This window comes from Micropterus dolomieu, linkage group LG20, assembly GCF_021292245.1.
Source record: "Micropterus dolomieu isolate WLL.071019.BEF.003 ecotype Adirondacks linkage group LG20, ASM2129224v1, whole genome shotgun sequence".
In the NCBI taxonomy this organism is placed as follows: Eukaryota; Metazoa; Chordata; class Actinopteri; order Centrarchiformes; family Centrarchidae; genus Micropterus; species Micropterus dolomieu.
This window is the reverse complement of record NC_060169.1, coordinates 8514377-8533433: the sequence shown is the minus strand read 5'-3', so window position 1 is coordinate 8533433 and position 19057 is coordinate 8514377. Positions and strand designations below refer to the sequence as shown.

General features: G+C 41.1%; 2 protein-coding genes across 18 annotated transcripts in view; both read left to right on the top strand.

Moving 5' to 3' along the window:
* neo1a (neogenin 1a) overlaps window positions 1–19057 on the top strand; it is a 629602-nt gene that overhangs the window by 377891 nt on the left and 232654 nt on the right. The window lies entirely within an intron of this gene.
* myo9aa (myosin IXAa) overlaps window positions 1–19057 on the top strand; it is an 84116-nt gene that overhangs the window by 55093 nt on the left and 9966 nt on the right. For 4 of the 7 annotated variants that reach the window (XM_046033325.1, XM_046033328.1, XM_046033323.1 and 1 more), the window contains 13 exons: window positions 1244–1439; window positions 2843–2962; window positions 3714–3761; window positions 4394–4466; window positions 7050–7190; window positions 7779–7818; window positions 7905–8027; window positions 9177–9257; window positions 9460–9570; window positions 13442–13564; window positions 14562–14711; window positions 15729–16045; window positions 16518–18290. In XM_046033325.1, the coding sequence (XP_045889281.1) occupies window positions 1244–1439; window positions 2843–2962; window positions 3714–3761; window positions 4394–4466; window positions 7050–7190; window positions 7779–7818; window positions 7905–8027; window positions 9177–9257; window positions 9460–9570; window positions 13442–13564; window positions 14562–14711; window positions 15729–16045; window positions 16518–18290 (3296 nt within the window). The remainder of the gene's footprint in view (window positions 1–1243; window positions 1440–2842; window positions 2963–3713; window positions 3762–4393; window positions 4467–7049; window positions 7191–7778; window positions 7819–7904; window positions 8028–9176; window positions 9258–9459; window positions 9571–13441; window positions 13565–14561; window positions 14712–15728; window positions 16046–16517; window positions 18291–19057) is intronic. The other 3 variants (XM_046033326.1, XM_046033324.1, XM_046033327.1) reach the window with 3 other exon arrangements.

Here is a 19057-nt window from a genome sequence, read left to right as displayed (position 1 = left end):
CACACACACACACACACACACACACACACACACACACACACACACACACACACACACACACACACACAAGCTCAGTGACAGCAGATCATCCCACCCAGTTGTGATTGCCTTGATCTCTCACCAATACTATATGAAAGACTGATTGTCAGCTGCCTCATCTGAAGCATTTAACAGTACAAAACAATATCTCCAGGCCAGACCTCTGTTTTTATAGAGTCTCAGATAACAATGAGGAGGCGTTTCAATCCCTTTTTCTATCTTACAAAATTCAAATCAAGATATGGCATCTCAGGGACACTTTCACCTTTTGAGCAGGTCCGAGATACTGGCATGGCACTGTCTTGGTCTGTCAGATCCAGTGAACCAGAGAAAACCATTGCGGTGGAATTCTTCTTAGATATGAAGATGGTTTTTAGATTTTTGCGAACCATCAGTCTATTATCTTCCACTTATGTGGGGTCAGGTCGCAGTGGCAGCATGCTAAGCAGGGTATTCCAGACTTCTCCCCCGCAAAACTTTCCTCATGGGGGATCCCAAGGCGTTCCCAGGCCAGATGAGATATGTAATCCCTCCAGCGAGTTCACCCAGTCTCCTCCCAGTTGGGCGAGCCTGGATCCCCAAAGGAAGATGCGCAGAGGCATTATCATCGGATGCCCCAAACACCTCATCTGGCTCCTTTCGAGGTGAAGAAGAAGTGGTTGTACTCCGAGCTCCCTCCGGATCTCAGAGCTACCTTTGAGGCTGAGCTCAGCCATCCTACAGAGGAAACTCATTTCGGCTGATTGTATCCGTAATGTCATTCTTTTGGTCACTACCCACAGCTCAAGATTGAAATATATTGTAATGTACAGGGCTTCTGTGGAATGGAACAAGTCACCCATCTGTATTATTAGATAATCAACAAGTGCTTACACCTTCAAGAAACAAATGCAGTTGTATCTAAAGCAGACTGCACAACTTTATATATCTAATGTGTTTAGTTTTAATGAATTTTATGGGTGGGTATGTACTTAAATGTAGCTGTATTGTTGTAATTATGAGCTGTCACTTTTTTGTGCTCATTTGACATATTCTTTCCTTATTTTTGTTTATAAAATGCATTAATATTACTGTTTTTGTTTTTTGGACCTTCCTTTCATAATTGTTTTAATTCTTTATTTTGACAACTTTTAATGTGTGGACCCCATAAGCTAATGGGATCTAATAATATAAACAAACATCATTGTATATCTCACTTATACAGGATTTCAGGGAGAAGAACACAGACCACATGCGCCCGGACATCGTAGCTTTACTGAAGAGCAGCAAGAACGCCTTTATCTGCGGGCTGATTGGCATTGACCCGTCAGCCACTTTCCGCTGGGCGGTCCTCCGAGCTTACTTCAGGGCCCTGGTGGCTTTCAGAGAGGCTGGGAAGAGACACACGCAGAAGAAGTCTGGTGAGGTCTCGCAATAATTGACACTCTACTAAGATGCACATTATAGTGGTGAGATGACGTTCTGATATAGAAGATAGACAGGGAAATCTTATGAGCTTAGAAAGTCAAATAAATCTTATACTATATATATCTGTCATCAACACATGGTGAGATGTTTCATTTGTGGCTATATTGTTAATTACAGTGTTTTGCAGCTTAATGATTTTCAGTGATAGATTATATTAGAATAAATATTGAAAATAGGTGCTGTCTGTAGTTTTTGTGTAGGTCAGGATGTGTCAAAACACAACCAAAGAAGAGGGAAAGGACATTGAGTTCACTGAATGGCTTGTGAGCATTACAGGTACAGTAAGACTAGTGGTAAACTGCTAAATTTAGAGAAGGGAATAATGATTTTTTTTTGTGTCTGCCGCCTCTGAAACAGCTTGGTTGAAGACAGCTTATAAGCATAAATGAAAAACAAATGAGTTTTGTTCAGCCAATAAACTTTTTTTTTCAGTTTTACTACCGTGCACAGTACTATATGCTCACATGCCGTGCAGTTACAATTTTGTAGTATTGTAGTATAGTATTCAATCGTTTGCTTTATCTCCGCTATATTTTGTTTTCAGTAGACACCGCTCTGTAGTATGTGTGCATAGTGCTAGTAGTGCTGCCATGTGTATACAGTAGCTCCTGCGCTTTGTCTCTCTCATCTATGTCTTTGTACGAATGCCTTCTTTTTCCTTAGATCTGATTCTAGCTGTACTTGATATGTAGTAGATATTCCCATCAGATTCAGCACTGCTGTTGTATGAATCAGACATGTCCTCTGCACCCTCTTAATTCTTGATGTAGATGTTATGTAAAAATAGGTTTTGTATCCTTTGCTTCTCCTTAGAAATCTTTTAGAAATCCTGAACTGAAAAGATATCAGTGTCACCCAAGGGAACTTGTAACAGGTCTTCTAAAATATTTATGCAAAATGACAGATGTATTTTTGACTTGCAGTAAAGTTTTCAGTGTGCCAAGTCTTTGAATTATTTTTATATAAATTATTATGGACTAAGTTGTAAATTAAATTACATTTAAATGCTCTTACCTTGTCAAAGAGGGCAAGGACCGTAGAATCAGGTTTCAGAAAAACTTTTAGAAGACATTGTATGGAAGTGCCTTTGGGGGGCTAACACCTACACACAGAACTTAAGTGACAAACATCGTACTGCTGCCACCAACTGCATTTTTGAATGTCAATCATCTTTTCTTCTGAAGTCTTGCACAGGTATCTATCCAGTAGACTGCATCTCTTGATCTTTTTTCTTCGCTGTCTAATCTGTCGTTTCTCTCTTTTTTTCCCCCTCCTTCTCTTTCCGTGTATTTTTTTCTTTCTCTTCTGTGTATTTCTTTTGTTTTGCTTCTCCAAGGGCATGATGACGCTGCTCCCTGTGCAGTTTTGAAAAGTGTGGATAGTTTTAGCTTTCTGCAGCACCCTGTGCATCAGAGAAGCTTAGAGATCCTGCAGAGATGCAAAGAGGAGAAGTACAGTAAGGCTGCCAATACAACAATAACACCTCCTACTTTCATGTTAAACCATGTAGGGACGAGGCTGACCAACATCGCCACATTTCCTGCACTGTACTGCAGCCAAAGTCACGCCAAAAGAGATCAAAATCATAAAAATATAACTTAAAGAAACATAGTTTCACAAAGTTTTTTCTGCTTAGTGATTTGATTTACAACTCTTATTTTCTATCAATAGACTAGATGCTTGTTGGTCTCTGTTCCCTCTGTCTCCCTCTCCCCCCTCTCTTGTGCACCTGCATGTATCTGTTCTTAGTTTTGTCTTGCATGTTGTTCACTAGCATGCTTCAGCCATTCTGTCACTAACACTGCTAGTTAACAGAGAAATGCACGGTCGTATCAGCTCTTTTGGTTGGGGGAAACAGCACAGTAACACCTCTCGGTGTCCATCACTTTCTTTTTTGTCAGTAATGGCACACAGCTACACTTTCTGTCGGCCAGTGGGTATATTTGCTTGTCCACCACAGCACTCGTCTGTCACTAATACCACATAGGCTGGTGATGGTGATAGAAGACTGAGGGGGCATACAGGTATGACATAGTCAGGACATAGATGTGTGTATTATTATCACTAACTTGCTCACAGCCAGCTTTACATGTGGTGCAGGACACACAGCTGACCTCGCACACTTCTTTCAAAGATCACTTTTCCTCTACAAACATTTAATTACACTCAAATGTGTTTGTGTCTTTTTGTTTTGTGCCACCTTGCAGCTCCAGATGAGAGTGAAAATGTTGTGCAAAGTGATGAAACTGAAAACGGTATTCTGGAAAGTCGCCTGATAAATTGCTCTCTCAGATTGCTCTTTAAGTAACACAAACTATAGATTTCTCTGATTTCTCATCACTGTGATTGATTGGCTGTATGTATAGAGGGAATGCAACTGTAAGCAACAGCATATGTAGGCTTACACTGCCAAAACCCAGCCATCACACTGTAGTATTGTAGCAAAGCAGCTTTAATTGAACCCCTTCTGCTTAAAATTTGGACTTTTTCTTAATTTTATGTCATTAAAACTGATTATTGGAAAAATGTGTTTTGAATATGGGTATTTAAAATAACTAATCAAGGTTTTAAGCAAACCTACAGTCCACTAAACTAAATAATTTTTCATTATCATCTTCCATAATTCGACACTAACGAGCAACTCACTATTAACCTTGCAGATCTTTGTTTCAATATTAAATCACCTGCAGTAGATTATATTTCCAGCAAAAAGGCACATAACACTCACTGCAGTAACACTGGAGTTTCACATGGTATAAGAAGTGTGTTTTTTGCTTTAGAAGGGTTTGAGGGATTTGTTTGTCTTTATGTCTGTTTTGTGAGTATGTGTGTGAGTGTGTGTTTTTGTGTTCTTTCACCTGATGTCAACGTGTCTGTTCGTGATCAGGTGTGGCCAGGAAGAGTCCGCGAACACCACTGTCAGACCTTCAGGGAAGTAACGTCAATGAGAAATCACCACGGTAAGAGTCTGTGCTGTACTGTTTTAATAGTGTGTTTCAAGCTCTTTATAAAGCTTCCAATCACTTGTCAGGTCAAGTCGAGAGAGCTTTTAGGAAACAGACATACATATGAATCAAACTGTTATGGTTCATTGTTTGAGCCCTCAACCCTAGACCTGTAAACCTTATTTGATCTTACATACATGTTACAAAGAGCCCAGGAACTTGTCATTGTCACTAAATACATTAATACTTTCTTTTAGATGCTCTGTCATACTTTAAATAATAAGTAAAAGTTTTTTTAATCATCATTCAGTGATATTCACCTCCGGGCACTGAGTTTGACGTGGCATGACTTAAAATAAAGAGTAATGACTGTGCTGTGACCCCGAGCGTTGCTCTCATACCACCTCACCGAGGCCTCGGTCCACCACCTCCTCTAATTAGCTGTGGACCATGAGATTAGCAGCCCACGACCACAACTGGTAGCGTAGAACAGCTCGTACAAGACGGCTTTTGTTACACAGGAGCTCAGTCTGGGGCTGGTAAACTTAATGTGATTTGCAACCTCTGCCTTCCTTTCTGTCTCTTTCTCTCACTCACACACTCATGCACACTCATCCTCTACATACTAGGAGAGCACTAAACCCTGTGCAGCTGCTTCCTCTGTGATGTAAAGTCAGAGCTATGCGTTGGAGAGGAGAGTGATAAATATTCAGTCCCTGCAGGGTGCTTGTCGGCTGGACAGTGCAGTGCTTTATGGGACTCAGAGAGACTATGGAGATGAACAGTCACAACAAGAAGCATATTGTACTATCACCACTTACTGAGATTGATGATCAACTGGGGAGAAATTATCTCTCTTCATCTTTATATGGTAGGCCAGATGATACAGAAGATTTGTGCTTATGTTTTAGTACATGTTATGGCTTCAAAATACATTTTCTGTTTAGGTAACACAATATCCACTTAAACACTAACATTATATAAGGATAGAGTATATATGGTAGTACAAATCATATGTATCTGTACTTCTATTCTGGGACTGTGAAGGGAAGTAGGGATAGTGGAGCAGTGTACTGTACTGGCTTTGTAAACTCCAATTCAGGAAATTCTTGAAAACCTATAAATTATGATACGGAAACAAAATAACGTGGCCCAATCGATCGAGCTGGATCAGAGATACATTTCTTTTGCCACAGCTATATTCAGATTCTCTGAACAGTGATGTTGCAGATTGTCTTTTATTTCTTGTTTTTTATTTGGTACCTCAGTTGCCATTTCTCTCTTTTCTCCTCTGGGCTAAAATAGTTCAAAATGGTTAATGGTTTTAACCATGACCTGACCGCCCGTGTTTTTGTTTGTCTTCTGGGCAGGTGGTTAGGGTTCACCTTGAGGCTTGAGGTTTAAACCCTTTGAGGCTTCAGTAAACGGGGTCAACTTCTGTGTGAGATTTCCCTCCTTTCAGGGGAAAAAACTTGGAAACTACTGCCCCTGCTGGTGACATCCCTTCTGGAAAAAAATATCCCCTTTACAAATACAAAATACAAAGCCGTGTTGCATTGATGCAATTTAAAATTGTATAGGTTACACTTCTCTATCGTTGAGCTATATCAGATCGGTGGTTTGATCCCCAGCACCCCAGTCTGCATGTTGAAGTATGCTTGGGCAAGATACTGAACCCCAAATCGCTCCTGCATAGCCATCAGTGTGTGAATGCGTATGAATGTGAATTTGTGTTTCTGATGGCAAATGTGCTTTAGCCATGAATATGCGCTGTGTGAATGTGCTCAAAGTGCTTTGACTGGTCGGAAAGACTAGAAACTACATACCATTTATGTGAGAATTGCCAAAAGCATGGCACGTCACCCTCTCCCATAGCTATGTGTTGTGCCCCAGAGTGGCATTGGGTATTTGATGTTGTGTCTGAAACCCTACACACATATTTTTAATGTATCTGAAGTAGTTCACAAACTGTTGCTATCCCAAATGATCTGTTCATTTCTGTCACACTACTGCAACAAAATGTGTGTTGACAAGTAAAGAGACATCGTCTGTAAAGCTGTGTCTCAGACATTATTAATATTTTAATGATTAATTGTAGCTTCTTTTTTTTTTTAGGAAAGACCAGGCTGCTACCGCACCTGACAAAAAACTCAACATACAATGTTATAATGACAATTTTCACAACTCTATCTATGATCCCTGTGTTATCATCTTTTACTTATATTTCACTGTTTTAATTTGCAATATTTTTTATGTAACTGCAGCTGCAAGCTTGACAAAAACATAAAGGCGATCACAAGTAAACATATATAGTTGTTTTTCCATGATGGCCCTGGAAATCTGCCTAGTTGGACTATGCTGACTGTGTGTTAAAGATGTAGTTGTGGTTACGTTCACTATTTGTCAGACACATGCTATCAATGCCCATCCTTTTTCCACATAAAAATGTAATTTTAATAATCTATAGCTCTATCATTCAAGATAGATATGAAGTTCAGTTTGCAATTTAAATGTTCCTAGACTATGGTCAGCAATTACCTAAGTTTAGATTTTCATAAGGTAACCACTTTTATTGGTCTGTGTGTGTTTTCTCCAAAGTGGTTCTCCGGGCCTTGGCTGGAACGGGCGCGTGGGTCGACAGAGCCGCTTATCGTCCAGCAGCTCCACCACAGAAGAAGACGGCATCTTTGTCAACTCTGCCAGCAGCAAACTCCTTGAGAGAGCTCATGACATCCTCATGTCAGTAAAAAGACGCAGCCACAGTCACCATAAAGCTCCACTTTAACACGGATTTAGATATTATTCAGTATTACCCTCATTGTACAGTTTCTTTCTAACTGAGACACTCTTTAATGTTTTTCTTACTGCCTTTTTTCTAATTGTAAAATCCATTTTCAGCATGATTTTAGTCAACATTGGGGCCTAGTGCCCTAGAGACATCCTTAAAACAAAAATACCTGAGTTTAAACTCAGTGTCAGCAAACATCTGTCCTGCTGAAGTGTCCTTCTGTGATCACTGCATTCTTACCAGCTCCAAGGGTGCTGTTCTGTAGCTGACCCTGACCTCTGACCTCCTTATGCATGGAAGCAAGTGAAAAGAGAATTTCCCCAAGGGGGATGAATAAAGTTCCACTTCCTTGACAGGGATATTACCCTCTTGGGAAAAATTCCTGGAATTAATTCAATGCTTTGTTGACCTTCACTTGACATTAAAAAAAAGTACCCTCCTCACCTGCTGATCTGACGAATGGAAAGAGGGATATGGTTGCTCTGTGCACAAGATAGTTGAGACTGCGGGACTGACTTTACTGTGTTTTTTGTAAACAGGAGGAACAAAAACTACAAATCTAAGTCAGTTCTTCCGAAGGTACAGTACATGATATCTTTAATTTAGCTGAATAGATTATAATGTAGTGTTACATTATCAACTGACCCTTTACTTTACACTTGCAGCATTTGCTGGATGTCAAGTCACTGAAATACCTCAGCAAACTGACGCTTCATGACCGCATCACCAAGTCACTGCTTCACCTCCACAAGAAGAAGAAACCACCCAGTATCAGCGCACAGTTCCAGGTCTCACACACACACACACACACAGAGCCAGTAGCATACTGCAGCACTGACTGATTTGCCAGTCAGTGCTCTCACCATAAAAATAACACGATTACCCTGAGCTGGGCCGAGGAATCTCCCTCCAGCTGTGAATATGATAAAAACATGGTGTGTCCTTTCCAACTGGCTGTGGGTGAAAACATCTCTCCATTTCTCTGCCTGCCCACAGCCATTACTGTCCACTGTCCAATCCCTGTTTTTGTAGTTTTTTATAAAGTTCACACACCCACCCAAAAGTCTTAAATGCATGACATCGTGTCTGGAAATTTAACAAAAAAAAGTTTTATAAATGGCTCATAAAAAATACTTATGATTGGGTGAGAAAGTAGAAAGTTTGACTTTTCTCTGTTACTGACACACCCTTTTGACATCTCTCAGTAATGTTCACTTAGTTGGAGAGACCGCGACAATAGAAATCCACCTAGTGCTCATTCCTAGAGCACCAGCATTTAACCTGAAATCGGTTAAATGTTGGTGCTCTGCTCTTTTTTTGAATCTTAGCAGTGGATTTTCTATTAAAAGACGGTCCAAACCTGAGATAAGTGAGACTGACAACTACCAGTAACATACAGAATAATCTGGTTATCTTTAGGCCAAAAAAGCTTTCATTGGCAGCCGGTAACACAAAAACGTCCGAACAAACTTAAACAACTACACACTTCTATTTTCATCCTGATTTCTTTGAAAGTGAACTCTATGCTCTGGCTGTTGGAGGTAGAGATGAGTGCTGAGGCCCCTCTGGCAGCCAGCCCTGGCCCCAGTTCGTGGATGACTTCACTTCCCACATCCTGTGCTGCGCTGATTGCTTTAATCTCCAATGGAGGAGGAGACTGAATTCCTCCTGCCACTGAATTATCGCACACACATGCTGACACACATGTGCATGATGTTTACACACATTAATTGCACATGGAAATACCATGCACATGGTTTCTTCTTCTTTTTCTTTTTCTTGCTAGTATTTATGAACCTATGCAGCGACTTCTAATATTGCAATGTTACAGCAAAGAATTTTACTCAGAGATTGACCAGACTTTGCCTTCCGTCAAACAACTGTGCAGCAGCAAAAGCAGTGTGCCTGACCTCTTGTTTTTGTGTCTCATTCCGTAGGCCTCCCTAAATAAGCTAATGGAGACTCTCGGTCAATCTGAGCCTTATTTTGTCAAGTGCATCCGTTCCAATGCTGAGAAGGTACAGTGTGCTCACTCCAGACTACAGCCGCTTTGACTGTTTTGGTTTAGTTTTCAAAGCATTTCTCATTTCCTTTGAAGTTTGAACTTCTCTAAAGCTGTTTATCATTTCCGCCATTCTCTCTGTAACCTCTGCCGCATGTCGCTTCTCCTTTCTCTGTCATTCTCTCCTCTTCTCTCCTCTCCTCGATTCTCTTTCTCAGCTGCCCTTAAGGTTTAATGATAACCTGGTGCTGAGGCAGCTGCGTTACACAGGTATGCTGGAGACTGTGCGCATCCGGCAGTCAGGCTACAACATCAAGTACAGCTTCAAGGTAACACACACACATTTACACCCTGGAGATTCTCTTTATACATCGTAGTCCAATTTTTCTCAACAGTCCATTTACACTGATCAGCCATAACATTATGAACCATGACAGGTGAAGTGAATAATACTGATTATCTCCGTGGCACCTGTCTGTGGGTGGGATTTATAAGGTAGAGAGTGGAAAATTTTGTCCTTAAAGGTCATGTGTTAGAAGCAGGAATAATTGGCAAGCGTAAGAATGTGAGCGACTTTTAGGTGAGAGATTTGATTTGAGATCTGTGATGGCTAGACGACTGGGACAAAGCATCTCCAAAACTGCAGCTCTTGTGGGGTGTTCCCTGTCTGCAGTGGTCCGCACCTAAAGTGGTCCAAGAAAGAAAAGGTGGTTAACCTGTGACAGGGTCATGGGCGACTCATTGATGCACATGGGGAGCAAAGGCTGGCCCGTGTGGTCTGATCCAGCAGATGAGCAACTGTAGGTCATATTTCTGAAAAAGTTACTGCTGGTTCTGATAAAAAGCTGTTGGAACACACATTGCATCACAGTTTGTTGCATATGGGGCTACGTAGCTGCAGACCTTTCAGGATGTCCATGCTGTCCCTTGTCCACTGACGAAAGCGCCTACAATGGCCTCGTGAGCATCAGAAGTGGACAACGCAGCTATTGAAGAAGGTGGCCTGGTATGATGAATTACGTTTTCTTTTATATCACGTGGATGGCCAGGTTTGTGTGCGTCGCTTACCTTGGAAATGCATGGCACCTGGATGCACCACATGAAGAAGGCCAGTCGTCTGAGGCAGTGTGATGCTTTGGGCAATATTCTGCTGGGAAACCTTGGTTCCTGCCATTCATGTAGATGTTACTTTGACACATTATATCTACCTAAGAATTGTTGCAGACCCATGACCACCCTTTCATGGAAACAGTATTGTCTGATGGCAGTGGCCTCTTTCAGCAGGATAATGCACCCTGCCACAAAGCAAAAATGGTTCAGGACTGGTTTGAGCAACACAACGAGGTCAAGATGTTGACCTAGCCTCTAAATTCCCCAGATGTCATTCCAATCGAACATCTGTGGGATGTGCTGGACAAACAAGTCCGATCCATGGAGGCCCCACCTCACAATTTACAGAACTGCTGCTAACGTCTTGGTGCCAGATACCACAGCACTCCTTCAGAGGTCTAGTGGAGTTCATGCCTTAACGGGTCAGGGCTGTTTGGTGGCAAAAGGGGCACCTACAAAATGTAGGTCACCACTTAGTAGTAAATTTACTCAAGCGTTGTACTTGGGTACAATTTGGAGATGCATTACTTGTACTATACTTGAGTACTTCCATGTTATGCTGGATTTCAAAAGGAAATACTGTACTCTACTACTTACTCTACTACATTAATTTGAAAGCTAAACTACCCAACAGTATTTAAATTGTTAAAATTAGCTCCCTCTTGAACACTCACAGCATTAGAATACTACTTACATGTTAATACATTAGTAATAACATAAATAAGTTACACTGTCAAGGTTTCCTGCATTATAAATATTTTTACTTATGTTACTTTAAGTATATTTTGCTTGTGATTCTTCTGTGCTTTTCCTTAAGTAGAATTGTGAAGGCAGGACTTAAATTTGTAACTGAGTACTTTTAAACTGAAGTATTACTTTTACGTAAGTATTTGAATACAGCTTCCACCACTATTCCACATTAGTACAATTATAAATCGAATGGTGCTCAGCAGCAGATGCAAAGATATCTGGACTTTATTCCTTTAATCTCAGTCAATCAAGCTCCATAAGTACTGGATTCTCCACTGCCCATAATGAAACTAATAGTATATTTTCATCAGAGCCTCCAAACCTGATAAATGGCCACATTTAAGACTCCTCAAGCCCAGTTTACAACACAGCCTTTTATTCTCGAGAGTCAGTTTCCTGAGAGTTATAATAGATTTACCATTTTTCAGTCTTAGCAAAGTATCAAGTTATCCAGGAGGCAAACTCTCAGTAAGCCAAATGGTAAAAATGAGTTCAGCAGCAGATCACATTAACATGTTTCCTCTGTGCAGGCGTTTGCTGGCCAGAACACTGATGCACTATCGATCTCACTACTCACATCCCAAAACTTAAACAACACTTCCGACAGTTTAGCTGCCAGTGATCAATTCATCTCCAAGAAACATGTCGCTGATGTTGTTTGAACTGGGATTCATGTGTGTCAAGAGGGAATTAAGACGGACGTGAGGTGGCAGCCATCTTAACTGGCTCTCATAAGAATGACGTCAACCCTGTGTGAAATACTTTATGACTAATAAAGCAGATCATGTTGTGAGTGAGTCTTTGGATGGGAAAACGTTTGGGAGAGGCTCACTCCCACTCCAGTTTATTCTTACATTCATTTCCATTTGTTGGTCTTGAATGTTCACTCATGTCAGTAATGTCGAAGGTTTTAGCCAAAGCTTAAGTCACCAAATCGCATCTTATTTTCCCATGTGACCATAGTGGTGTGTACTGTAGTCATGCAGATAGTTAAGGTTTTATTTGCACAGGTTTGCTGTTAAGACTCCTGCTCCCTCCCAAATACAATCAAGAGTAATGGTTTTAACAGCACAGACTCTGTCCAGAACATCCCAGTTACTCGGGATAAGCCACGGTCCTCCTGGACATTTTCACTAGTTTTCAGCTTGACTAGAAAATTGCAGTGTACTTTACTCAAGTATATCCATTTCATGCTACTTTATATGGCTGCTCTACTATATTTCAGAGGGAAATATTGAACCACAACATTTACCTATTACTTTTAAAATTAACCGCTACGTTGGGAACTCTAGGACCAAATGACCAAACTGTATGTTAAGTAGTTATAAATCTGGCTTAGTAAAACTATTCACGCATTGTAGTGTCAGTATTAACAGCATAATTGTGTAATATATAATCACTCAACAAGGCCATTTTCCTGATTATTTTGATTACTGAAAGTATATTTTGCTGATTTACTTTTGTACTTTTACTGAAGTAGGAATTTGAATGCAGGACTTTTACTTGCAATGGAATATTTTTACATTGTTGTACTGGTAGTTTTACTGAGTACTGCTTCCACCACTAGAAGATAGTCCCCACTAACATTTGAATATACATATATATATGTGTGTGTGTGTGTGTGTGTGTGTGTGTATATATATATATAAAATTAGTGACTTTTAGTTGTAAGTCTACATAACTGAGTGCAAAATTCATAAGACTATAATTGTTCTGATGAGCTCACTCAGATGATTTTAGCATCAGACATCGTCATTTACCCCAAATTCCTCCAAACATATTTAGTGCTACGGTCAGCACTAATGAGAAATATCTTGGGCATGGTATCACTTTGGAGGACTCTGCTCTTCAGAACAGAGCCTCCCTTTTGTCCCTGGGTCTGTGAAACACTCCCTATGCTTGTAATTGTATAAACACAGCATCTGTTTCCCTGTCCACCCCCTACAGCCCAGGGTGCGGAGTATATTGAATTCAGACAATGGGCCTCAGTTTGAAGAGTGGGAGTTCAGCATATTTATGCCATGATGTTTGAACCCCTGCAAATATGGATAGCACAGACTTTTACCTGAAAACACATGTGCCGTGACAGCTTTTCTTCTGAGCAAGAGATGCTGCAGGAGGCTGCTTCAGTTTCTGTTGCTGGTCAAGAGATATATTTCAAATTCAAGGCAGCAGTGTGTACATCTCCAACCAGTTTATCCTGTACTGGAATCAGAATCAAACTGAAGGCTTTAGCAGAAAGTAAACATTTTAGACAGAGATCTTGCACATGACATAAACAGAACAGATACTGTGGGGTAATAAGCATATTTCTCATCATCAGCCCTTTTCTCTTTATAGGATTTTGTCCATCACTTTTGTGTGCTACTCCCAGAGGGCACCAGTGCCTCCAGAGAGGGCATCCAGCAGTCTCTGGGCCAGCTTGATCTGGATCCAGATGGGTACCAAGTGGGAAAGACAATGGTAATAACCCTGCCTTCTCCTTTCCTCATTTCAGTTCTTTTAAATCAGCTGATAAATACATCCAGTAAAACATGGAGTCACATCTCTTTCTAATAATGCACATTATCTCTTTCTGAATAATATATTTTGTTCACTTTTACAAATTAATGTTTCTTACTTAAGCTTTGTTCAGATCTCAGAAGTTATGTTTTGATTCATCCATTATTGGTCATCCCAAAACTACCATGCAGAGTTGCAGTTAAGGTTTGACTTTTAATATTTCACACAGTCTAAGTTTGACGTATGGTGTAGAAATATTTTTGTTACACTTACTTCAAAAAAATTTAATTAAATTGAAATTTAAGAGGAATATCAGGGTTTATCCAGATGTAAAATGAAAAGGTAGGCCTTCTTCTGTTATGTCTTTGTTTGGTGACATTGGCAAAAAGAAAATCTTAAGGCTCATTATACTGTGTGTTATTTTATGTTCTGTTGCTGTATGTTGAGGCGTTTAAGAATGTGGAAAATGCACAGCCCAAGACCCAAAATTGATTTGCTCAAAATAATGTGGGGTTTTTAAATTACTCAAACTCGGTTAGTTTATTAAGCTGTTAAAACTATAAATAGAGGTCTCAGACATAGGGAAGGGATAGTGTTGGAAATAACCTCATATTACCTGAAAGCATCCTCCCACTGAAAAAACTATGTAATGAAGACAGTGCCCCATATTCGATGTGGGTAAGTCCACGGTATGAATGAGTCATGATGCAGGGGTCCGTGCCTTCAGGACGCTGTCTATATAATTAGAGGATCATACCTGACATACTTGTGACCATGTATCTGGCCAGGGATTTCAGAGGTTTGTATGTGTGCTTGTGAGTTGAGCTTTTTGAAAGAGTCTGTATGTGTGTGTGTGTGTTTGTGTGTGTACACTTCTTTGTGTGTGGCCAGACAACCCCATTCTTCATTAAACATGTGTGTTACCCTTTGCTGATTCCATAATGGTCCCTCCCCTCAGGTGTTTTTGCGGGAGGCTGAACGTCAGCGGCTACAGGCGTTACTCCACAGGGAAGTTCTTAGATATATTGTCACGCTGCAGCGGCGATTTAGAGCCCGGCTGGAGAGGAAGCAGTTTGTCAGGATGAGAGAAGCAGCAGTCCGCATCCAGGTACAGTACAATGCCTTTCATCATAATTGCTTTTATTAATTTCCATCTTTTGCTTCTGTGTATTTAAATCACTTTTTATTTAATTGTATCGTGATAATATGATCATATCATTAGTTTTACAAAATTATGTTCTCCAAATAAATGAATCTAAGCATGTGTAATTAAAAACTAGGCTAAATTAAATAAGTTATTAAAGTTTTTGTTTTAATGATGTAATGCATAATAATGAAACACTGCATTTATCACCATATGCTATGATTTTGCTTACATTTACAATATTGTGAAACTGAAAAATATTGTAAATTTATTGGTAGTAATGTCATGATATTGATTTCATGTATACTACCTAGTACACTGCAGCATTACATTACATTTATTTAGCTGGTGCTTTTATCCAAAGCAGCTTACAATAAGTGCATTTGAACCATGTGGATACAACCCAAAAATTGCAACCATCATGCAAGTACATTCAATTCAAATATGCTGAACTGCTTCAAGTGCTAGATTCAGAAACAATAAGAGATAGAGAAAGGGTTTGTTTGTTTTGTCAGAGAGGTATTGATGAGGTGGGTGAGGAAAGGAAACCAGGAACCAGGTTTAATACCTCTTTGGGAGAGCAGTGAATAGGCGGTTAGAGCTGGAGATGAAGAGGTGGATGTAGGAATGGAGGAGTCAGCAGGTGGGTAGGGAAATGAGGAGTGTATGTCATCTATCTTTGACTTGTTAATAAATCTGCTCAGTATCAGGGATGAAGGAGGGTAGAAATTATAAACAGTTTTTAATTTGAAATTAAAGGTTAGAATGGTACGTTGATATCAAGGATGTTTTATTTTAGCTTGTTCCTAAACTATAAATTATAATAAGTCCCATAAAACAAAATTGAGATTAACCATTGAGTAAAGACACTTATACTTCCAGTAGAGTTATTGTACTTATTGAACATGAACATGGTTGACTAAATGGGAAACAACGTCATAGAATTATAAATAATACATCAGTACCATCTTCTCCTCACAGAAATGGTGGCGTTTATACCGATCCATAGAAGAGGAGGAGGAGGTGGAGGAGGATTATGGCCCTGTGCAGGAGGGGGCAGCTTTGTGTCTGCAGACACACTGGCGAGGTTACAGGGAGCGCCGGAGGTTCAGGCTGTGGAGGGAGGCTGCTCTGGTGCTGCAGAGGGCGTGGAGGTTATGGCTCTACCGGCGCTGCACAGCAGCTGTGGTTATTCAGATGGCCTGGCGCTGTCATCAAGCCAGGCAAGCCTACTTGCGTCTATATGGTGCCGTGGTACAACTACAAGCAATTAGCAGAGGCCACCTTGCCAGGCAGAGGTAAGCCATGCTATAGAACACCTATTACCTTGAGCAATAGCCCCAGATAAGTTTTCCTATTGCTGGAAAATTTAAGTGTGAATGAGTTTAGTTTAACAAAGGCAAACATTTTAATATTTATAAAGGCTTCTAAATACTCTGAAAATAACTTCTAAGGGTTGGTGACTGCATCAAGCTGGTGAAAAACCAGATTAATCTTTGCACAAAGCTCCTGCAGTGTATTTGGACATTGTTTAGTGTGCTTATAGACCAGGCTTGGTAAGAGCATGCCATTGCGCAAGCAATCCAAACCAAAGTAGCTCTACAATCTGCTGAGCTTCTGAGAGCAAGAATTAAATCAGACTGGTGAATACTGGACATAGTTATAATTTGTTATGAGTAAATTTAGCTGTTTAAAATGTATCTTTATTAATAGTAGTAGGAAGTAGTTTTATATCAGCTGAAGTTGTAACCATGCCTTCTTTGTTGACAGCTTCCAAAAACTGAGAGAACAGAAACTGAGGGAGAAGAAGGAGCAGCAGGAGAAGCTGCTTCAACTACAGAATGGCCAGGTCACTCTCTCTCCAGAAGAAGAGGAGGTGCCACCTGAGAGAATCCTGGGGTTGGACCTCAGCAGATGGGAGGATCGTTCCTACGAGCAACGAGAAAGGAGCCTCCAAATCCTCAGCAGCCACGAGGGCGCAGTTAAGGAAGGAGAAGTAATAGAACATGCTAGCACAAAAGAGAGCCCCTCTAAGACGCAAACTGAAGCTTCTGCTTTAATCCAGACATCCACTGTGGTGGTTCGAAAGAGGTCCAGAATTGTCGATGAGCCCAGCCAGAAAACCACCCGGGCCAAGAGAGAGAGCCGGCGGATGAGAGAGTTGGAGCAGGCCAAGTTCAGCCTGGAGCTCCTCAAGGTCCGGGCAACCAGTGGTGGAGCCTCGTCCCCTTCTGAGGAACGACGTTGGTCTGTCGAGCTGGTGGCCCCTGCAACCCCACCTCTTCGTTCACCCCAGGGCACGCCCGACAGCCAGAGCTCCAAAGGCAGTTTTGAGCTTCTCAGCATGGATGAGGAGCCACCCAAAGCTACAGCAGAGGTGACAGACAGTGGGGAGCCCGGCTCCCCTCTTCTTTTAGTTGCTCCAGTACCTGAGACTAATGTGGAGGTTTCAACAAGCCCAAAGCCAGTTAAACCACATAGGACAGAGGTTTCTGATGCTGGTGCCCACTCAGAAAACCAGGGCCAGAGCAAAATGGATCTGGCAGCCCCCTCTGCCCCTACACATCCGCCCAAAATCGAGAACTACCTCCCTACCTTTTATGTCCCTGCTAGTGAGAGCAGCACAGCCATCGCTTGTCGTCCTGCAGAAGAGCCTCAACAAAACACAGAGGCAGCCGTCTCTGCACCCACCACCACCACTATTACCAAGCCTCTCAAAGAAAGACGAGAGTCAGCGCGTCGACCAGTGGTAGTGGTCATCAGTATGCAGAAGGAAACCCAACTAAGTGAAGCGTTGAGCGATACTGTCCGTCCCCCTGTAGAGGTTAGAGATTCCGCAGCCCAGACAGGGGAGTTGACACCATCACCACAGAAACAAGACCCAGCTCCTGTGCCTCAGGGTTCTGTCCCTGTTTCTACCTCTGTCCCTCAGGCTAACCAGGCTGTCATAGAGAAGCTGGTGCGACTAAATGAGGAGAAAGAGGAGAGGCAGCGCAATCAGCAGCAGCAGAATGAAAAGGAGATGATGGTGCAGATCAGACAACAGAAAGAAGTGCTGGAGCGGCAGCGCCTTCACTTCGCTCAGTACGAGAGAGAAATGTTTGAGAAACAAAGAGGAGAAGCTCTGCACAGGATACAGCAAAGTCGACAGGGTGGACAAGATCTTGGTGGAACAGCAACCTTCACCAAACCCATTAGACCCAGTTCCCTGCTTATTGAGAGAACCGCAAGGGTAGCTCCTCATGCCAGAACACAGTCGGACTCCACCGCCCCATCAGAGGACTCTCCCCCAGGTAAAGACATCCAGGGCCATGCCCCTCACCCCCAGCTACCTCCTCCACCTGCTTCTACTCCCAGAGAAAGACGCAGGCCTGTTGCTGAGGGCTGGGCACCCAAACTCACGCTGGAGTCCAAGGATGGAGGAGGTACCAGAGTGAGAACCACTACCAAGAAGCCAACAAGTAATCAAGGCAACAAAGTTAGTATGATGGATAAGCCGGGCAACATCTTCTTCTCTCCCAACGACAAAGTGACATTTACAATGTGAGTAATACGTAGAGGAGTTTGAAAAATCTGATAACATATTCAGATTTTTTTCCCCGTATGTTTTCATGGTTAAAATGAACCATCTTGAACTTGCAAGTGAACTACTTGATTACTATAAGCAAATTATTTAAACAACATTTGTATAGGAATGATTCTGTCCCAAACTTATGATCCATAAAAGCGGTTGGATCACTGTAACCGTGATCACTATAAGTGGTTTCAACTGTAATCATTTTTTGTTCATGTTTTTAAAACCTTTAAAATCTTTTTGATACAAATCTTTGTAGGAATACTATAAATAAAAATACAAAGAGAGAAAAGAAAAAATAAGCAAGGTTACAATACCCATAATCAAACAAACAGATAAATAAGAAAATTAAAGAAATAAGTTGACATTGAAGCGGTCAACAAATTAAGTTTCCATTTAGAATAAAAGAAATAACTGAAATGAATCATGCTAAAATAAATTGTTTACAAGGACCCAAGATCTAGACTAATACGTGAAGAATTTGAAAATGTCTTACTTCGGTGCAAGTGTCAGTATTACAGAGACACTGTTGCAGATGCTACCCCACAATATGGATCTGACACGGGGATGCTGAGATGAATAAGCTGAAAGTAACTCATAGACTGCGCCAATTTTCATTGGGATTGGCTCATTTGCTGAAAAATTTATTACTAATTTGCAAGATGCCTTATATGTGTATTTAGTGAAATTTTCATTGATACCCTTGTTCTTGGTTGCCACTTACTAAATTATTTAT